Source organism: Pelmatolapia mariae, linkage group LG5 (assembly GCF_036321145.2).
Source record: "Pelmatolapia mariae isolate MD_Pm_ZW linkage group LG5, Pm_UMD_F_2, whole genome shotgun sequence".
Lineage (NCBI taxonomy): Eukaryota > Metazoa > Chordata > Actinopteri > Cichliformes > Cichlidae > Pelmatolapia > Pelmatolapia mariae.
In genome coordinates this window covers 10,741,405-10,760,667 of record NC_086231.1, presented here as the reverse complement: position 1 = coordinate 10,760,667, position 19,263 = coordinate 10,741,405, and the positions used below count along the sequence as shown (strand labels likewise).

Below are 19,263 nucleotides of genomic sequence, written 5' to 3'. Positions count from 1 at the left end.
ACTACATATTAGTCAGTGTACCTCACAAAAAACAAAAGTTGAAAGCACAGACAAATAAAAGAGTAGCCTTGACTTTAACAAAGAAAGTAGGAGAAGAGAAAGAAAAGAAAGATTACAAGTAAACATAAATACTGACAGGAGATTTTTCCCCCCTCACCTTCATGTTTTATTATGAAATCCCATCTGAAAGCAGAGTAATCACTCTGTGTTCATTACTTCAGTCAGACCTCTGACTCACCTCTATTCCATTTCTGTGAAACCTTCACTTCACTTAGAAGTCTGATAAGAAACACAGACAGCTCTCTTCTTGTTCCAGTCTAAAACATATTGCATCAGCAGTCAGTAAACTGTCCCTCATGTCGGCATGCGTCACTAAATCAAGAGGTCAGTGGGAGCAGCCAATTAGGAGCCGGTGTCAGTGTCCATGTCATCAGCTTCATCCCCCTCTGAGCGGCAGATCTCGTCCAATGCCAACTCTACAAGATGTGAAAGATGGCAAAAAATGTGACAGTTTTAACGTATGAGAACACAAGAGCAATCGGGTAAGGTGTAAATACTGGATGATGTAGCTAGCAGTCATACTAAAATGGTCAAATTGATAATATTAATGACATTCAGACATGATTATGTTTTATTATGAGCAATGCACATTAAGTAGCTCTGACGTGGAAGTCAGACAACAAAGAGAAGCAGACCCATAAAGCTGCATCATGCATTAAATATGGAGAAAAAAAAAAACAGAAAGCCATCCTGTCATGTTGGGCTGATGAGTATTTCTTTTCTTTTCTTTTCTTTCTTTTCGTTTTGCACTACAGCAATACTAATGTTACATTTAAATATCCAGTGATCCTGGTACATACAGCTGGATTTAAATACTGTTGAAGAAATAAAAAGCCGTTTAGGTTCGGAGATCTCATCAGGATGCCCCCCCAGAACCTGCCTTTGGATGTTATCTGGGCATGTTTAGCTATGAGGAGACCCCAGGGAAGACCCACAACTTGCGGGAGATATTAAATATATGATGTGACCTGTGAGCACCCAGCAGCTGCATCAACAGGAGGTGAAAAATGTTGCTGGACAGAAGGTACTGTTTCTTTCCTTAAGTTTTATTTCTGGCTTTTTTGATATAATACAGGAATAACGGAAGGTGGGAGAGAGAGGCGGAATGACATGCAGTGAATAGCGTGGGGGCAGTTGAATATAGGAGTGCTGCACTAAGGATTTCAGAGTTAAATTTATGGAGCACATGCTCTACCAGGTGAAATCCAGAAGCACCCCAAACCTCAAGTTTAATACCAGAATAATCACAGATCATCAGGTGGAATTCTAGTATAAAAATGGTTTGACAACACGTACTACCAGAGATGCCTCATCACACAACTGAAGACAGACATCTTGTTATCTAACAGCTAAAATTATCTGTGTGATACATGTAAGATTCAGCCGAGGTGGTAATTAGTCATACCCAGGAGGGGGTGTGTGAGGAAAAACTCATCATGCTCTTAGAGGTTAAGAGAAAGGAGAGCCAAAGCTCTTCATACAAAATTCAGCTATGTTTGAGTTGGTGTATTCAGGTGTAAACAGTTATAGTGGAACTTTAACATCACATTAAACCTTCCTAAATAGTTTAAAAGATTAATTCAAGGCTTAGATTCAGTGTGCGTGTTTCTGTGGGTCCGTACCCTCGCTCTCGGTCAGATCTGGGATCTTCCTCAGTGTGTCTCGTACAGCAGGGATCACCTGGTCGTACATGTGCAGCAGCGGCCTGCAGCTCTCGGAGAAGCTGCCATGATGCAGAAGCAACCAATGCAACAGCAGCACACACTCTCTGAGCAGAGATGCCGCTGAGCTGTGCCACCATGGCAAAGAGGAGCTACAGCATGGCTGCAGAGCTGAGGCAAGCCCTGGAACAAGAAGCAATGCAAAGAAACCGTGTTTTTAGAGACAGACTGTCAGAATTATTATAGTTTTGTATTTATTATTGGGTATTATTTTTATTGTCATTTTGATTTTCAGTTGATTCAGTTTAGTTTTAGTTCATTTAAAGAGTGGATTTTCTTATTTCAGTTTTATTTTTATTGTTTGAAATGCTTAGTTTTTTATTAGTTTCAGTGTTCGTTTTAGTCTTTTTTATTAATTTGGTAAGTAGGGCATAGATCAGAGGCAAGATTTCAAAATAAATGCAAGTATTACAATAAAAACCTTTCCAAAGCAGTTGACTCGATTCTTATAGACATCCAGAGTTTCAAATTTTATCAAACAAATACTAAAACTAAGGATATTTCCTTTATATTTTTATTTTATTTCATTTAGTTTTCCAAGTTCCAAACCTGCTATCCTTAGCTTTAAATTTTTCCAAGGTCTCGTTTACTTCAGTTAATTAAAATATATATTTTTTTACATATTATTTTATAATATTTTTTAACTATAATAACCTTGCAGACCATTGTGTTACTGACATTTCATGCTTTCAACCTGAAATATGACCAACCTGTTGGGTCTGTTTGCTCCTGAGAACCACGCAGATCTAACCACTGACGATGGAAAACAATCACTGCTGTCTGAACCAGCTGTGAAGGAATCAAACACAAATGCATAAAGATGCAACACTTGTCACTCTGCACGGGGACATAACATCGTTTCAGACAGTTACCTCAGTATAGCACTGACAGCTGCTCCGCTGGTTGGTAGCCCAGCTCTCTGATCTCTGAGTCATCAGTCTGCTCAACAAACGAACCACCTGACACACACAAAAAACCCCACTGATTATTAACGCAGACATATCGTAAATTTTCAAATAAAAGCAGTTCATCTGTTCACAATAACAGCATTTCCAGAACGATTAAACAGTTTATTAAATGCAGTGCTTAGAGTTAAAAACTAGTAGATGGAAACGATTGTTTAAATCAATGCAATTGATAATTAGTAATATCAATTAAATAAAAAAATCAACGAAGCACTTTGGGAGAAATGTATTGTGCAAATGTAAAGTGCAAAAGAAAGAAACACGATGCAAAGAGGATAAACACTTACAGAGAACAAAGAGGATGAGCACATTGGCGTTTTTTTTTTGGGGGTGGGGGTTTAAAATGAATGCATCTTTAGGGTTTAAACACTAAATTTCAAATAAACCATGAAATAATTAGTGACCAATATTTTGTCATATACATTTTGATGACTTTTTTAAGAAGTATGATTCAGGGTGTATTTTAAACTCCGGGGCTTTGCGTGGCCTGTATATTCTCATCCTCCCATTCTAACTTCATCTGGCCTGATCATCATTTCAGCTGCCAACAACTACAGACATCTTACAGTTTGTTCTTAGCTGAAGGAAGCAACTGAATATCTAAAATATTTTCCACATTTCTCTGAACAGGAGACTCACATTTGTTACATTTTCTAGGACTGTTATAAAAAAGTAAAGAAAACATGTGAAGGTTAAGATCCTTAACACAACTACTTGTGTAACCTTTCATAACATTAGCATTCTTAGACAAGAGCCTGTCTGAACATGTGGATCAAAGCATGGCTACCACTTATAGTTTAAATATATATATATATATATATATATATATGTATATTATATCTGATTCAGAGAGTTTAGACTACAAAGACACAGACTTGTTGGAGAGAGATAGAGGAGCCCAGACTAAGACAAAAAGGATTTTTCTTCTTCCCAGTTTGGATATTCAGAGCACACAGAAATCCTGGCTTCAGATGCAGCTGACACACATTAAACAGAATACTGTACAAGTCAGTACACCTTTACAGTGTGTGTGCACTACCTGAAGGTCTAGCTGAATCCAGTTTGTGTGTGCTGTGTGGTTGTCTGGTCTTGTCCTGATGAAATGAAACAACTTCAAGAAAACACAGGGATCTAAAAGAAAAAGAATAAAAACTGCAATTGATTAATTCTGCTTCATACAGAAACTTCAATAACTTTGTGATTTTTTGAGCTGAAATAAAGATACATAAAAGCATAACAGCACACAATAAAATGTCATCATCAGAAACATAAGAGGTGGAAACATGGCACTGAAATCTATGGAAGGATTCACTTAGATATGGTAAATGGCCTGCATTTGTAGATATAAATAAATAGTTCTGAGACTTGCTTCTTGTAGGACTTTGGTCGAGCATATAAATTATATTAAACTTCAGACAAGGTAAAGTATTGCAGAGGGTGGAGCCTCACCATGCTGAGAGCATAGCTGCTTCGCCAGTGCTTCGTGGTCAGACATCGATGTGAGGATGGACACACACTGTGAAACTGTCTGGAACCTGCTGTCCACTGACACACACGTACACACCACCGGCATCACACACTCTAACCTGTGACAGGGAGGAATGATGCACACATGACTAACAGAGATTCATACATATCTAGGTTTACACATATATTGAGGCCTATATAAAAATCTTGAACATGGTTACGCACATCTAAAAATGAAGAAATTCATCATAAGCATCTTTCACATAAAATTAATAAACTATAGAAAACAAACATAATCTAAAAATTGCAGCTCTGAATCTCTTTTTGATTAAACTATAATTTTGGACTCTTGGACCCCTGTTCGTTAGGATGTTTCACAGACAGGATTTTTTAGGTTAATATCACAATGAAAAACTGATATTACCAGTAAAATTCACATTGTTGAAACTGTCAGGAGTCATGTTGTCAAGAAACGCATTTAATGATTTTTTTATGCTGAATAATTATCATCATTACTTTCCAGCACCTTCATCCAGGTCTTGAATGAGTTGTTGTGATTTCCGACTTGGTATGAAATGATAAAAGGAAAATGAAATTCCTGACACCATCTGGAGTTTTCCAGTTTAAAAGCTGGCCCCTGTGCAGAATAACTGTGGTATGAGTTTCACCATTTTCCAGAAACGTCTACAACTGATGGTAATGAAGTTTATATTTACATTTCATCACATTTCTACTTTTAGTAAGATGACCACACTGACCATGAATCACTGCAGGTAGTTTACACTAAGATGTTACGCAAGTACTGTGAGTTAGTGGAAATTCAAACAACCCTATCGCTCATCACTCCTCTGCCTGCAGCAGTATTCCACGCAACTGCAGTTGTATTATATTCATGTGTATGTATGATCCTGCAGATTTTGCACAATAATTAGAAGAACCCATTAATATCAAGCATTAAAATTGAGTTTCTGGTCACTTTCTCTCTTCTTTGCAGTACTGACAAACTTGAGAAACATAAGCAAACATAATTTTTTCTTTGTTTCTTTTTCTCTTTATGTTTTCCTCAAAATCACGAAGAGGTCCTCCAAAAGACAAAAGCACCCGCCGTGGGATCTGCGCATGTCTATACCAAGTAAGTAACAGGCGAAGTTCCACTTCCACATTACTTTTTAATATTATATTATTTAATGAATTGCTTACATTCTTATTCGCCAAGTCTTTTGGTTTCCATATTGCTAAACTATACTAAACAAATGTGTTGCCACAGAATAAGATCTCCATCAGATTTCATTTAACATTTTGTGTACCTGTCAACATGTTTGTCTGGTGTTCTCTCAATTAAGACACACAGAGTCTTCATGGCATTGAGGGAAATCGCCTCCCTCTGTGGGCTGCTTCCACCGGGCCACGGATCACACAACCGCAGCAGTGACTGTAACAAAGTGTTCTGAGAGCAGAGGTCCACTCCATCCGCCTAAAACAAGAGCGAGGATGAAATTACATCATATAAATCTTATTCTCTGTTCTGGTTAAGACAACGAGGGAAAGTTAATAATGTTTAATATAGCACAACAAAGTGAATAGTAATTCCCTCAGTACCTTATGGTCGATGGCTCTGCTCTGACTCTCCTTTGACAACACAGCCTCCACCACCTGAGGACCACGCAAAATGTCAGTACTGCACAACTGAACAGCATTACAATTCATTTGGATAACACTTTACTGATAAAGGTGTGCTATGTTTTTTTTTTGCAGCAGTCGTCTGAAACTTAAGTATTTTTCTGGTATTGTTCTGTTATGCACATAATGTCACAGTAATGCATATAGTTCATGCTCATATTAAACAAGGACAAAGTTTCAAATTAAAATGTCAACATATGTAGATGTAACTCCTGTGACCCCAAAGTTCAGGCTTCAGACAGCTCTAAATACTCAGGTTCTGGAGGTTTTTTCCACTCTTCTGTTTTCTCATATTGTTGGATTCATGTAAAATAATGCAGATGTTTTCTTTATATTATTGTAGGGTATTTACCTTACAATATATAAAGTGCCTTGAGGTGCTGTTGTTGCGATTTGGCGCTATATAAATAAAACTGAACTGATTTGAGTATGATGTCAATAAGGTCAATAACAAGATCACTAATTATCCATGCCATTGCCATAGGGCAAAAGGCAGGGTACCTAATGGTAATTAATTAATAAGCCGTTAATTAGTGAGTGCTAAAATCTGATTAATCTTTCAACCAAAAAAATATCCAATGAAGCCAAGGCATGATGCTGTTTTAGACTAATAAATAGTATTTAGAAATCTGAATTATGCAAAGCTACTGCTGTGAAAAACAATATGGAGCTGTGAAGAAGATCAGGAAAAAACTCCCGAGCTTCACCATGCGGTTTGCAATTTGTATATTTGAGCCACCATTACACATTGTTACTATAGTGTTGTTCTTGTGTCATCACCTCATCACTGTGGACCAGCAGGAGACAAAGGAGCCTCAGAGCAGCTAGGCCAACGTCCTCCACATTAAACCCACATAAACGAGCCTCCTCCAGTTTTCCCTGCCCAGCAGAATCTGCAGCAGTGCGGCCTGCTGGAAGTGTATTGGCAGCTGAAGAGTCTAAACCACTGCTGCTAGCGGAGGAGGAGCGGAGCGAGTCCAAAGACTGGCATAGCTGAGACAGGTGAAGGTCCAACAGAGAGAGGAGGAGGACACCTCCAGGACACGACCTATTTACAGACACAATTTTTTTTTTTTTTTTAGATTTTTCTATCCAAATCTTTTAACCTACAACCAGTGGATTATTTTCCATGAAGATATTTTTCTCGTTCTGACTTAAACCATTCATCCTCAAAAATGAATCTGCCCTTTATGAGGGAAGCGGGGGGCTGGAGTCTATCTCAGCTGTCACAGGGCGAGTGGCGGGGTACACCCTGGACAGGTCACCTGTCTATTGCAGGGCTAACACATAGAGACAGACAACCATTCACACCCACATTTACACCTATGGGCAATTTAGAATCACCAATTAACCCAACCACACTAACTGCAAGTCTTCGGACTGTGGAAGGAAGCCGGAGTACCCAGGGAGAAACCACGCAAACACGGGGAAAACATGCAAACTCCACTTCTGTGAAAATAATTTTTTTTTAATTATACTGGTGCTTTAAAACCAATTATAAAAACAATATAACACTCATGTATGGCCCTTGTAGCAATGCCCACAAAGTTTCTCACCAATGACAAAATAAGTTAACATAACCACCAGGACTAAAATGCTAAATATTTAGCTGGCCTATAACTATATGTAGCTTTTATTGCTTTTTAAAAAATTGTTAGTAGTTAATAAAAATGCATTTTTACACCGAGAAGTTAAAATGTTAGCAATGTAAATGGACAATTACACTGCAGAAGTGATCTGCCTCAACTCACCGACTTTGGAAACTGCCATTTCCTGTTTATATCTTTGTCTGCATTTTTATATAGATTCCATAAAATATTTTAAAGCAATAATGAATAAAAGTATCAGGTATTTCACCACATATCTTGAAAAACACCGATCAAATTTAATTCAAAAAATGAAACACTGTCTTGATGTGCTCAAAAAATATCAAAGTAATCTGTATACAGAGATCCTTCAGATCCAAGGACAGAATTCATGTATGGTATTGGGAGAATATTCAGCATATTACATTAGACCATTTAATCTGCTTTTACACCGTTTATCCACAAGAGGACTCTGCTGTCTATAGATCAGAAAGTGTATGCTGTTCTTCTGCACTTTGCAAAGAGAGACTTTTTATTGTTTCAACTGAACGGCATCGGGGTCAGTCATCCTACCTGTTTTTGCTGCTGGCTGCAGATGCCGGTTGGCTCTGACTCAGCATGTTGAGTCCAGTTACAGCCAGACTTTGGACAGGATTAAGAGCAGCTCTGGGAGCTCCACCTCCACTGACACCAGCTGCAGCATCAGAGTTGAGCAGAAAACCTGCTGACAGCCGACTGAACACATAAACAACACACAACATCAGCACATCAGTTAGTCTTACAACTTCATTAAGTTTTGAGAAGTATGACTAGTGATACAACCAATGCTACGGCTGTTTTTGAAACACTATTAGAGTAAAGTCAATGCTATAAAGTTTTGTATATTGTATGAAAAAGTTCTGTTTTTGAGGACTTGGCAACAGCATGTGGTGACTGATCATCCAAATTTGAAGTCTGGTAGCTTGTTGAAGTCAGTTTCAGTTTCAACAAACAACAACATCAACAACAAAAGAAACCCACAATATGTTTATTCCTAAAGTTGGATAAATTAATTTATTGATACTTCATTTAAGCTGTTATTACCTAAAATTTATTCTATCATCACAAATGTTAAACCTTTCTTTCTACTTTGCCAGCAACTATTGCAGCACTGCTTTATACATATTACACTACATGTTACTGCTCAGGCTGTCAAGGTTAAAGTGCAAGGTGTTTACCTGGATGTCAGGTGAATGTCAGTCAGACTCATAGACAGCAAATGAGAGAGCCCGAGGCTGCTGGGGGAAAGAGGCTGCTGCAGCAATAACCCCAGAAGGATGCCACCTGGTTGGAGGATGACACAGATTTTAATCAGATTAATACTCACTCATGTGATTGTTGGGGTTTTCTCTTATCTTTGTATTATTGTAAGGTAAAGCGCCTTGAGGCAACCCTTGTTGTGATTTGGCGCTATATAGATAAAAGAAAATAGAATTGAACATATTCCAATAAACGTTTACATCAGTTCCTTTACAGATTCTGATAGTTGACGGCAGCTGATAACAGTCTGCATATGTGGTGGAACATTTATTGAAGCTGTGTGCTGTTACTGTTTCTGACCCATTCTGTGTATATTCTGATGACCCTACATCAAGTGAGCATCAGAAAACAAATAGCTGGCAGAATGCTGCATAGATGGTGGTGAACCTCACAGAAATGAAGGAACTGTTAGGAGGGTACAGAAATTTATACCTTCCACAGTACAAGAAAAATCACATGGTAATGAGATGTCCCAGATGCAGGGTCACTTTTGTGTATTATGTCATGCTTTATGAAATAAAACAACCTACATGTAACCTATTTCAAATTCTGATACATACATTGTCTGAGCTGGATCACAATCAGGCAGACATTGTGTAGTCTGACTGTAGCATAAGGGTGTACAGGCTATTTTCTGACAGACTGTGTGTGGGAAACAGAACTAGCTACAAACAACTCAACTGTGTAAGGTCAGGAAGGTTTAAGATTTCTTTCAGCTGTTCAGTAAAATCTCTAAAAATCCTAAAATTTCCTGGTAGCTTTAAAATATGAAATCTTTCAGGAACCCTTTGAAGGCACACTGCAGGGGGACTGACCTCTGTGCTGCAGATGAGACGGTCTGACAGACAGGAAGGGGTCTGGTCGAGACACATCACTAGATTTGCTGCTGGATGCTCCTCTCTCTGCTGCAACATATACATAGATATAGACAGGCAGAGTTTAACCACGAGCAGATCATTTTTGTCTTTGTAAATATATTACTCCTACTACTGCCCCTATATTTTTCATGACATCAGCGTTGTCATACAACCCACCATCTCTCCGTGCCTTCACCGGGGTTTTCACTGGTGTCACTCTGGATGATACCTGGGCTCCAAACATCTCCTTGGTGATGAAACCATTTCCTATTGGAGAGGATGAGCTGCTGCTTCCATGATTCAGGATTTTAGGACTGTGGGGAGAAAGAAAAAGAGAAAAAAACAAGTTAGAGGTGAGCAAATAATAGGCATTTCCACATTTAGAGTCATTCATGTTAATTGAGGGGTCAACGCAGCAAACTTTTCCATCTAAAACAGTAATAATTGTGACCTCTAACTCTGTTGGCTGTATTAGAACTTGACTGAAGTGGAATTGACTCAGTTATCTGGACTCTACATGATAAAATGTGGCATTAAAACATTCAAAGCTATTACCTATCACATTTTCCTGTCATATACGGTATACATTCTTACAATGGCAGCTTCCCATTTTTTGTAGTCAAAGTTGTAAATAATGAAGTCTGAGTATGTATAAGTAATCCCTATGAGTTAAAAGCTGAGGCTGACATTCCTGGTTCAGCAAGGCTTAAATCTGTTCTAGGAAGCACCCTGGACCCAGTGCAGGTGGTGGTAGACAGAACGACTCTGGCCAAAATAACATCTCTGATGGACAGAGTCTCCCACCCCATGCATGTAAATGTTGCTGAACTGTAGAGCTCCTTCAGTGACAGACTGCTGCATCCTAGATGCATGAAGGAGCGTTTCCGCAGGTCCTTTCTCCCTGCAGCTGTCAGACTGTACAACCAAAACTGCTCCCAACAAACATAGATGTTTACATCAGCGCTGTAATTTGCACTAATCAACAGAACTACTACTGTGTATATATACTACATATATATATATATATATACATATATATATATATATATATATGTGTGTGTGTGTGTGTATGTTTCTGTTCTGTCCTGTTCTGTTTGTATATGTGCTTTTATTCTGCCGCTGTTACAACCAGATTTCCCCTTGTGGGACAAGTAAAGGATTATTCTAAGGCATATTTATTCATGTTAAACTCTCCCTTTAAAGTAAAATAGTAAAAGCAGAAAGCTGACAGCAATAAACAGAATTTTGCAAAATGTTTACAAAAATAAAACAGTAAAAGATTAAAAATGTTAAGACAATCTAAACCCCTAAGTAACAAAGTATTTGATTATCAGCTCTGCTGATAATGTTGAGGATGGCTGACCTGTTCCTAGGCAGCGGAGAGGCTGTTTTGTTTTTGTCTGAAGTGTGCAGTTTGGTCTTCATCTCATTGATCTCTGCTTCTTTAAACTGCAGTTCAGACTGCAGAGACTGAACCTGCGCACAGAAAACATGCCAGTGTCACATTATTCCAAAGGATCATAAGCACCATATGCTCTATGCTTATGTGTTTTTAGAGCCTCACCTTCCTGTTAAGCTCCTTTTCCCTTTCACTATACTCTTTCTGTCTCTGGGTATCCAGTAGGATCTGATTCTGTCTCTGAGCCTCCTTCTCCTGTTGAGCTGCTTTTAGAGAGTCCCTCAGGACCCGGATCTCCCCGCTCTTCAACACAATCTCCTCTTCCACCTCCTTCAGCTAATAACATACACAAAACACACTTATCTAAATAAACAAAAAACGTAGAAATCCTGCTTTGTAAGACATTTGGTCACAAAGACCTTTAATTCTTATTTATTCCTTTGCTCAGGTACTGATGAAAATAGATACATACATCTAACGTTCTAGTACAGATATCCAAATTTGAACCAAGGCTTTATTGTATACTTCCATGTTATGGAGAGAAACTAGAAATGACATAGAGTCTCAGGTTTGTTAAGGAGTATAGACATTATAAAGCCAAAATACTATAATAATTTTCACAAAATATTAAAGCTACGTGAGAGGAAAAAAAAGAAGGAAGGAAAATTTGCAGCCTCCACTTTCTTAAAAAAATTAGGAACTTTTGGATGTTGTACTTTTGGACGTCTCCATTTTAAAAGAGCCTCACCTTCCTCTTCAGCTCTGCATGCTGAGCCTCCAGGAGACCATAGGAGTCCTCTCTGTCTGACCCAAACTGCTGCTGCCTGTTACCTGAACAGCAACAGCAACAGCTTTATCAATGTGTTCAGTACAAAAATCAACTGTATTAACACTTTGATAATGATTTTTGCATTTGCATGTTAAAGGACTTTACAAAAACGTTCAAATACAAACCGATTAGCTACACTAATTTTTTCAAAGGTCTTTTTCAAAATGTAAGGAAACACATGAGAAGATATTTTGTTTTCTTATCTTCCTGTTTACAAGCAAAGATCGATGATTTTACTCAATTTGAGCTCTTGATTGGATTAATTAGCAGCTCCATATCAAATGTTTTATTTACAACTTTTAGCCATTCATCTGTTTTTGATGGTTCTCCTGACTCCTTCGCAAACATTACATTTTGTCATCTATTGTTATATCATCTTGTCTATCTATACACACGACTGTACTTGTGAATGCTGTCTCTGAAAGGACAAAACACCATAAACTGTGCCCACGTTTCAAATGCCCACTGGCTTTTGGTTACATAGAGGAGCAGATTCTGTGCCAGATGAAGGTCCAAAACACTTTTCTTAACGTGATAAAGAAAAAATAACAGGAACAGATGAGATGGAATTCACACCTTTTCAATTCTGGACTGGGAAGATAAAATTGCATGTGGTTTACCGTGTTAAATAACTGTCTTTAAAAAGAATACTACCCTCACAGGAACTGTGTAGACATAAGCATAATGCTTTCTGAACACTGACAGTGATATATTCATTCTCCATCTCGTATATGAAATTAGTTTTTATGATATTTCAAGAAATACTACAACAGGTTAGGGTTTTTTTTTTATAGAAGGAAGACACTGAAAAGGTACTTTAATGTGCTGCTTGCATGAATATCAAAAAATAATTGAATTTGCTTCAGCTACTCCTGAAGGCAGCTCCCTGAGTTTTAGATAAAAGAATGAAATATGACATTTAACACATGTAGGACAGTTATTACACTGGTTTCCACGTAATTTTAGAACAGATTTTAAAATCTGAATGCTTGCTCTTAAAGATCCTGCACATCTTCATCTTCATGAACTATGAACCAGCTCCACCACTTGGGTTATTTTCCAGGTGTCTTCTACTACTACTACTGAAGACATAATAACCTTTATGCTACTGCAATAACCTACAAAATCCTAATAATGGTGTGCCACCATTATCAGTATGTGTTTAGCAGTGCCTTTCAGAAATCCAGTTACTTATCAATTAATTTCTTTTTGCTCTACTTTTACTTTGGGAGTTTTATCAGATTCCCAAGGCTACCATGATTCATATTTATTATTTCTACTTGTTTTAAAGGCTTAACTTATTATTTTTTCATCTATTGCTGTTTTTATTGCCTTGTTGGTGAGTGCAATTTGTAAAGATTTTATTTATTCACTTGCTCAAGCCCATCTATGAACTAACCAAAATTGTATCAAATTACATTTTCCATATAGTTTTGTGGCTGCAAAACTGTAATATGGACTTTTTTTTATGCAGCACATTTTGCTTCTACAATGAAAGTGCTACATATTTTTTTTTTCAGAGAGCTACATAAATAGTTTTTCTTGCTTGCAATATTCATTTAAATCAATGGTAGACTAGAAAGACGAAAACCAATCTATTCAATGATTAATGCACATAATGAAAAGGAATTAAGCATACTGGAATGTAATTGCCGGTGGAATTAACATTCCACAGCATATTTAAATGTTTAATAATTCTTCTTGTCCTCTTTGCTGCTTCCTTTAGAGTTTACCCTAACAGATAATTTGCTTCCATCTCAAACAATCCTTAGCATCCTCGTCTTTTACACCAGCCCTATGCCCGTCCTCCTTCACTATATCCACAAAACTTCTCTGTGGTCTCTCTCATTTCCCCTGCCTGGAAGACCCATCTTCAACATTCTTTGTCCAATATATCCACACTTCCTCCTCTGCACACATCCAAACCTAGTTAACCTTGCCTCTCTAACTTTGTCTCCAAACAACTCCACCTGAGCTGCACCTCTGATTTACTCATTTCCAACCTTGTCTATTTTTGTCACTCCCAATGAAAACCTCAACATCTTTCACTGACACCTCTAGCATCTCCTGTCTATTTATCAGTTTCCAAACCCTGCCATCTTGTAAACTTTCTATTTCACTCCCGTTCTGATCCTTCTGTTACATATCACATCTGAAACTCATGTCCGCTCACTCCACCCTTCCTGCACTCTCTACTTCACCTCTCTTGTGCACCTTCATTGTTTTGAATGACTGACACGAGTTATTTAAAATCACCCACCTTCACCTTTCCACCTGTCTTCCTTTAATTTACACACATAATGCTCTGATGTTTAATTAAGGGCATATTTTTACATAAATAATGTTAATAATAGTGTAGATTAAAAAAAAATACAAAATAAATACTCACCCAATGGTTCTCTACTTGATATCCCCGCATTCTCTCTGTGGCTACTGTTCAAAGAAAATGCATTTTCTCTGCTATGATTAGATGTGGTTTTGTTCACAGGTTTGTTCTGCCCAAAGGAGGATGACCAGGATGACCCGCGGGCTGGCTCAGTCGTTTTGGATCCTGTCCCTGGCTCCACACCTTCCGAAGCCGACGTGATGGCTTGCGAGGCGATATCATCGATTTCATCTAAGACTTCCTGGGTGAATTCATCATCTCCAAAAGGGTCATCAAAAGCCACTGCTGTCACTACATCCTTGTTCAGGCCACGGAGACGCTTTGTTGGGGGACAGTTCATGCTGCATGGGGGGAACATATCATTAGCATTTGTGAGTAATTCTCATGTATGCATATTCACAAACACTAAGACTAGGCGACTGTGTGGGTCTCTTAGGAATAACTAGTATAACTGAAGATAACTATTTTAATCAAAGCCGTACTTTGCAATAAAAACTGATTCATTTAATCGCTTCAAGACTACCCCTGAAATAACTTAGTTAGGTACAGCATCAGCTAATAACTTATTAAGCAAAGTCACGTTCAGGAATTGAAAAAAAACCCAGGCTAATATGACTGAAGCAAAAAAATAAAAACAACCCAAAAACGCATGTTTCGTATTTTAACAAACCTAGCTTAACTACATGCATGAACACGTACAAGTTTCTTCTGACTTTACTGCGTTACCTTGCCTCTGGCTTCTCTGGCTGTCGCTGCTGTCAGCTAAGCTAGCAAAAACTAGCCGTGATTTCCAATGGGAAGTTAGCCTGCTAAGCTACAAAACCTCATTCAGTCAAAACAATATTTGAATTTATTGATTAAAAAGACATAGAGAGTGTCTTAAATAGAACTCCTTTACACGACGCCCATGAATTAAACTGTGAAATGCTGCATAATATGGTACAACAGCACATAAACAACACCAAACTAAAGTTGACAAGACAGAAGTATATCGTTCATCCCGCTCCGGTGTGCCTGATAACGTGACCAATCATAGTACTGCTTTCGCTGTTCGGCCAATCATTGACACCGAATTCCTAAACTGGGTCTTTTACAGGTACCCGTTTGAGACAAACTATACTAAACGCGCAAATTGGTATCCTTAAAGGAGTAGCTACGCATAATAGTTACTGATCTTGTTAAGGGTGAACTCATGACTGAAGCTTTCCTTAGAACACTGGTTGGAAATAAGGGGAATACCTTTATTATATAGCCCAGAATGTTTTTTCTTCGCCCACGTGTGTGTGTGTGTGTGCACGCGCGCGTCTGAATTGGGGCGGGGGCAGAGACTATTTGGGCTATTTCTTACGTGTAGTACCTTCTTGAAGTGTCTGGTGGTTGCATGGCAACCACATAGTGATTAAAAAAAATCCTGTGTCCAATATCACTGCCTTATTCACCCTTCTCTACATAACATTAAACCAATATTCTTCATCCCCAGTTGAAATTAACATGGGTGTAGTAAGAAAAATGAAATTTAATTCATTAAACGGTGCCCTTGTAACACCCACCACGTTGGCGTGTATAATCTGACATCACCTGCCAGTTTTGTATCCACATCCTATGAATCCCTACATGTACGCTCTCTTCATATAGAAGCTTCTTGTGGCTTCTCAGCAACAGCAAGTGTGCTTTCCATTTTTAGACACAGACAGGTCTGCGTGTCGCAGCTGAGGCTCTACTGTGTGTGCGTGTATGTCTAACACTGACACATGCTCACTCTACCGCTTCCTCTCTTTCTTTTTCCGCCTCCGTACTTCAGTACAGAAATGGCAGAGCTCAACGACAGGCATCAAGATGCACCCTTCAGCCTTATGAGCAGCAGCACCATGACACGCACACACACACGCGCGCACACACGCGCAATCATCACCAACATCTGCACTAGCACAGTGATGCCAGTAACACCAGCATTCAGCACCACTGCAGGTCTCATCTGCACAGATTATTCTCTTCACGTTTTAAAAAGACAATTGAGTAAATTAAGAAAGCAACATAAATACACTCTCTCACACACAAACACATATATTTGGCAGGGAAGCTGGTTACCATAACAACCAAACAGTCAAAGCTGAGAGTGAATCAGATGAAATGAAGCCCACATACAGTACATGTACATGTGACTGCAGAGCAGAAGAGTAACCCTGTGTGTTTTCTTTCCTCTTTTACAACACCCTCTCAAAATCCAGGTGTTTGTTCTGCTCACCTTATGGTGGTGTGTCTGTACATTCCTTGTAATGCACCCACCACATCTAAGGTATGAGTACCATCTTCCAAGAGTGAGACAATGCAATACATTTAATTAAGCATTAAGTAAGGTAAACCCACCTTATTCACTGTCATGCCCGTCAGGTTTTCTGTTCTGCACTGCACACGTGCGATTCACTGTTTGCTTTGTGACATTCAGACGTGGGTGACATTTAAAGAAAGAGCTGAAGGTGCGTGTAAAATTGGGCACTCTGATGAAAGGGAAGGTAGAGAACATAGAAGGAGAGACCAACAGTGCATGTTTTCGTTCTCACTCATCTGCATCACTAATGGATTTTACAACTTTGCCACTTAAGACATAATTGATGACGATCCTCGTGAGTGTGAGGGACACTCTGTTGACTTCTCACTGCATCATTTAACTTTATTATAGCACACACTTTGAGTGACATGACAGTCAATTTGGGTTCTGTTTTATTCCTTCTTGTCACTTTCTGCATACAATGTGCTTTGCTAAATATTCATTTGTCTGTATGCAACTGTATGACTAGTTCCTTTAGGTTGTTCTCACCAGTTTCACGGTTTGTTAAAATTATTTTATTTTCATTGTACATCAGAGATGAAGCCTGAGATAATAAACTAATACTCTGTAGAAAGGAGAACAACACATAAGCAACACATTATTCTGATATTTATTTTAATTAAGATTTTTAAGGTGTGTACATTTACTGTAATAAAGCTGCTGCTGTGATTGCAGTAAAAGTGACTGAAGACTGACATGTTAAGTTGCTATCAGATTAAAGGGGTTCATGTGTGAAAGGCACTATTACACAAAAGACAGTAAACACAGAGAAAATCTATTTCTCAGTTGTCACTGTGTAACCATGTTTTGATAATTTGTGTTAAAACAAGAGCTGAAAAGGGTTTTCTAATGGCTGCCGAGATCATATTAAGGTAAAAGACAGATGTCTGAGGTGCATGGATCATTAGGTGGTGAGGTTGCTGACTTTTTTAGAAGTCAGCAACCTCACCACCTAATGATCCAGTTAGAAGACAGAAAAAAAAGCACTGGACTGTTTCCGTGCTGCAATGCAGAGATAGCTTGTTCCAGTATGATCATACAGTAATGGCACCATAATAAATCAATTCCTGAATATTTTGGATGGCATACTAATATTTACAGTTCATGTTTAAGCAAAGATGCATGCCTAAAAGCAAAGCAACAGTGCACTGTACTCTTGTTTTATATTTTTTAAAGTCAACTCACCACATTTTTTTATAAAGAGCATTTTCAGATATATTCAATTTGTGAATGTAAATTCTTTCTGTGGTCTGTAAATTCAGATGGTTATAGATCTGTTGAATATTTTGTTCATTGATCTTTACAAGTAAGAGAAGTACACAAGTACACAAACAAAGAAGTGCTGCCACTAGTTATTGCTTCAATGTTAATTATGATCAACCTATATCTAATAATTGGCCATGTACCTCAGGCCTTCAACCTTCAGAATCCAAAACATTGCAGCAAGAGTTCTAACAGGGACTAGAAATAAAGAGCATATTTCTCCTATATTGACTTCTCTTCAATGGCTCCCTGTGAAATCCAGGATCAAATTCAAAATCCTGCTCCTCACGTATAAGGTCTTGAATAATTAGGTCCCATCTTATCTTAATGACCTTATGGTACTGCATCAGAGCACTTCGCTCTCAGATTTCAGGCTTACTTATGGTTCCTAGCGTATTTAAAAGTAGAATGGGACGCAGAGCCTTCAGCTTTTAGGCCCCTCTTCTGTGGAACCAGCTTCCAGTTTGGATTCAGGAGACAGACACCCTCGCTATTTTTAAGATTAGGTTTAAACTTTCGTTTTTCCATATAAAGCATAAAGCCTATAGTTAATTACACTGCAATAGGTCTAGACTACTGGGGTATTCCAATGATGCATTGGAACCGGTCATGGCAGATGGCCGCCCCTCTCTGAGCCTGGTTCTGCTGGAGGTGTCTTCCTATTAAAAGGGAGTTTTTCCTTCCCACTGTCACCAAAGTGGTTGCTCATATGAGGTCATATCATTGCTGTTGTTTCTCTGTTTTCTTTGTATTATCATAGGGTCTTTACCTTAAAATATGGAGCGCCTTGAGGCAACTGTTGTCGATATTTGGTGTTTTATAAATAAAATTGATTAAATTGAATGAATAAAGTTTGTTTCATGTGTCACATTCAATGTACATTGCTCGTAATTTCACAGTCACCACAATTTGTATCCGCAATGGAATTTTGTTTGACACCAAGATCGCCAGCCTGTTGCAGGGCTAACACACAGAGACCATTCACACTCACCAACGAATTTAACCACACTGACTAGATATCTTTTAAGTGTGGAAGGAAGCCTGAGTACCTGCAGAAAACCCACACAGACGCAGGGAGAACATGCAAACTCCACACAGACTGGCCTTGGGTAGATTAGACCCCAGGAGTGCCTTGCTGTGAGGCAACAGTGCTAACCACCACACCAATGTGCTGCCTACACACTGATTTTCACTTGTAGAAAGATGCTTGGATTGAACAGATAAATTGTAGCAAATAATAGCAGGGCAATGCATAACAAGAAGGCTGAGGCAAAGGACATAACAAAAAAGGCCTAGAACTTTTTGTCAGTTTTGTTTTAGAAAATATCTTCCTTTGTTAGAATACACTTGGATCAGGATCTGTTCGAGACACTTCCAACACTCTGTCTGACCATTTCTGTAACTTCCTAAAAATTACAATTA

At 38.4% G+C, this 19,263-nt stretch overlaps 1 protein-coding gene across 2 annotated transcripts; it reads right to left on the bottom strand.

Annotated features, from left to right (window-relative positions):
• Positions 1-80: 80 nt before the first annotated feature.
• On the bottom strand, positions 81-15,266 carry atrip (ATR interacting protein). Of its 2 annotated transcripts, none has more exons than XM_063473633.1 (18): positions 14,976-15,266; positions 14,253-14,590; positions 11,783-11,865; positions 11,200-11,370; positions 10,999-11,111; positions 9,813-9,949; positions 9,594-9,680; positions 8,697-8,802; positions 8,053-8,214; positions 6,674-6,941; positions 5,813-5,866; positions 5,521-5,687; positions 4,196-4,332; positions 3,786-3,877; positions 2,654-2,740; positions 2,492-2,570; positions 1,683-1,904; positions 81-476 (listed from the first exon to the last, which is right to left on the bottom strand). In XM_063473633.1, exons 2-18 carry the CDS (start codon positions 14,587-14,589, stop codon positions 403-405), a joined length of 2,376 nt encoding a protein of 791 aa, XP_063329703.1. In that variant the 5' UTR covers position 14,590; positions 14,976-15,266; the 3' UTR covers positions 81-402. The 2 variants fall into 2 exon arrangements, with proteins under 2 accessions (XP_063329703.1, XP_063329702.1); XM_063473632.1 differs by having other exon boundaries at positions 83-476; positions 9,594-9,683.
• Between the last annotated feature and the right edge of the window lie 3,997 nt (positions 15,267-19,263).

Bases quoted from the DNA above. Each gene is read 5' to 3' on its own strand.
- atrip (XM_063473632.1), bottom strand. From the start codon at position 14,589: ATGAACTGTCCCCCAACAAAGCGTCTCCGTGGCCTGAACAAGGATGTA. The intron at 6,942-8,052 runs GTAGGATGACTG...GTCTGTAAATAG, and splicing joins GCAGCCAGCAGCAAAAACAG to GTCGTGTCCTGGAGGTGTCC. The intron at 3,878-4,195 runs GTGAGGCTCCAC...TTTTTCTTTTAG, and splicing joins GCAGCTATGCTCTCAGCATG to ATCCCTGTGTTTTCTTGAAG.